This window comes from Chenopodium album, chromosome 11, assembly GCF_948465745.1.
Source record: "Chenopodium album chromosome 11, dcCheAlbu1.1, whole genome shotgun sequence".
In the NCBI taxonomy this organism is placed as follows: domain Eukaryota; kingdom Viridiplantae; phylum Streptophyta; class Magnoliopsida; order Caryophyllales; family Amaranthaceae; genus Chenopodium; species Chenopodium album.
In genome coordinates this window covers 29,855,770-29,858,495 of record NC_137844.1, presented here as the reverse complement: position 1 = coordinate 29,858,495, position 2,726 = coordinate 29,855,770, and the positions used below count along the sequence as shown (strand labels likewise).

The following is a 2,726-nucleotide window of genomic DNA, read 5'->3' as shown; positions in this document are numbered from 1 at the left end:
TTTACACCGACAGCGTGAACAAAACAAATGATAAATGGCTGAGACCATCCCGAATGGTGGATAGAAATCGTGACTCCAACAAGTGGTGTGACTTTCATAGGGACCACGGGCATACCACTGATGAGTGTACGCACTTGAAGGACAATATAGAGGAATTAGTCCGACGTGTGTTCCTTAGCCAGTTCAAACAGTACTCTGACCGTAGAAGAGGTAAGAGAGACCAGGCTGAAGGCAGGGATTGAAATAATAGACCAGAAGGCAGAGTGTAGTGATCAATGGTGGACCAGCGCATGGAAGAACGATGAATAGAGCAAGGGCTATCTTGCGAGCGATGATTCACCAGATTGGTTATAATGTAAAGCGTAGATGGCCACCATTGCCCCCGTACTCGCGACCTATATTTGATGAGTAAGACCAAAAAGGCATCATCTACCCTCATAACGACCCTCTAGTAGTCACGATGAGAATTGCGAACTGGGAAGTGGATAGAGTACTGGTAGATGGTGGTAGCTCAGCTAACATAATATACATCAGTGCATTCAAGGAGTTAAAACAAGACATGATGGACCTGAAAAGGGTGAGTTACAAAGTCATTAACTTTAATGGATCAAGTCTCATCCTAGAGGGCATAATAGAGCTGTCAGTCCGTGTAGGGGAAAAGTCAAGGCGTTGTGGTGATTGGGCAGAGTTCCTGGTAGTAAACTCCCCTTCACCTTACAATGTGATCGTTAGACTATCGCTCATTAATAAGATAGGTGGGGTGGTCTCCACTTACCACCTTACCATGACATACACTGCCAACGATGGAAGATCCGTAAAACTCAAGGGAAATAAAAAACCAGCACAATAGTGCTACATAACAGCCCTAAAGCAATCAGCCAAGGCCAAGCTGCAATCTAGCACGGAGCTAAATTCAAAAGATCAGGGTGAAAAGAAGTCAAGGAAGAGAAACCGAGAAGAATACCGTAGAGAAAAAGATAAGCAAAAGCTGACAATGGAAAACTTTGAGCCTGCAAAAGAGAAAGCAGTTAGGCCACTACCTAGTGGGGAGCATGAAACGTTTGAGCTCACAGAAGGAGATTACATTAGAACAATAAAGATCAAAAAAGACATCGAGCCCCAAGTAAGGGTGAAGCTTGTGGAATTGTTGAGGAAAAACAAAGACATCTTGGCATTTTCAGCGGACAAAATGCCTAGAATTGACAAGGAAGTCATGGTTCATAGGATGAATGTGAAAGAAGAAATTAGGCCAATCAAGTAGAAAAAATGAAGTTTTCGCAGAGAAGAACCACACCATTCAAGAAGAAGTGGACAAGCTGCTAGAAGCCGAGTTCAGTGAGCCTTATGATTACCTAGAGTTGCTTGCAAAAGTGGTCATGGTCAAGAAAGCACATGGTCAGTGGAAGATGTGCGTTGATTTCACAGATCACAACAAAGCATGCCGAAAAGACTTTTACTCGCTGCCGCAAGTTGATCGGTTAATAGACACAAAGAATGTGCACACATTGTTAAGCTTCATGGATGCTTTTTCAGGGTACCACCAAACTAGCCTGCACAAACCAGACAGGTAGAAAACTCCATTCATCACTAAAGGGGGAGTGTACAACTACATAGTTATGCCATTCGGGTTGAAGAATACAGGGGCTACATTCTAGAACACAATGGATAGGGTGTTCATTCATCAAAAGGGGAGAAATACAGAAGTGTACGTCGACAATTCAAATTTCAAAAGTATCACACAAGTAGGGCACATCCTAGACTTAGATGAAACATTTCCCACATTAAACAAGTATCATATCAAGCTGAACCCGAAAAATGTGTAAAATTCTTAGGCACATCTAGAAAATTCTTAGGTTTCATGATGAGTGAAAGAGGAATTGATGCCAACCCAGAGAAGGTAAAAGCAGAGCTTAGTCTTCTAGAGCCTAATTGTACCAAAGACATTATGCGCCTAACGGGTAGAATGGCAGCACTGATCCGCTTCATTAGCAATTCAACCAACAAATCATTGCCATTTTACCAGCTGCTGGAGGGAAATAGAGAGTTTAAATGGGATGAGGATGAAAAGAAAGATTTAAGAAGGAATCAAGTTGCATCTAATGAAGCTCTACACCAATCTACATTTCAGTTTTGATATGGACATTAGGATCAGTCCTCCAAGTGGAAAAGAGCAAACAACAGAAACTGGTATAAATTGTAAGCCACGTATGGATTGACGCTAAGCAAAGATACCCGCTTGTAGAAAAACTAGCCTTGGTAGTAGCAAGAAAGATAAAGCCCTACAATAAATGGACGCTTTAGGAAGGCTCCTAAAATGGGCAATCGAACTTTCTGAGTATGAGTTCGAAGTTAAGCTTAGAGCGGCTAAAAAAGCTAAATCTCTAGCTTACTTAATAGTAGAAGCCTTATATGATGAAACAGAAGATGCAATAGGAGTCTGGAAAGTAGTAGTGGATGGATCATTAGCCTAAACAGGCGGCGGAGCTGGAATAATCCTAACATCGCTAGAAGGCAATGTATTTGAATATGCCATGAATTTCAACTTCAAGTTAGTGAATAATGAGGCCGAATATGAGGCAACCCAGGCTGGATTGAGAGTGAGTATCGTAGTAGTAGAGCCAAGAAAGTGCACTTGTAGACTGACTCCTAGCTAGTAGGCAGCCAACTAAAGAGGAAGTATGAGGCCAAAGAGCCTATAATGTTAAAATACTCAACCAGAGTAAAAG

General features: G+C 41.9%; 1 protein-coding gene across 1 annotated transcript; it reads left to right on the top strand.

Annotated features, from left to right (window-relative positions):
* The first annotated feature begins 460 nt into the window (after positions 1–460).
* Positions 461–850, top strand: LOC145566506 (uncharacterized). The gene has a single exon (XM_081625907.1). It carries the CDS (start codon positions 461–463, stop codon positions 848–850), a length of 390 nt encoding a protein of 129 aa, XP_081482033.1.
* The last annotated feature ends 1,876 nt before the right edge of the window (positions 851–2,726 follow it).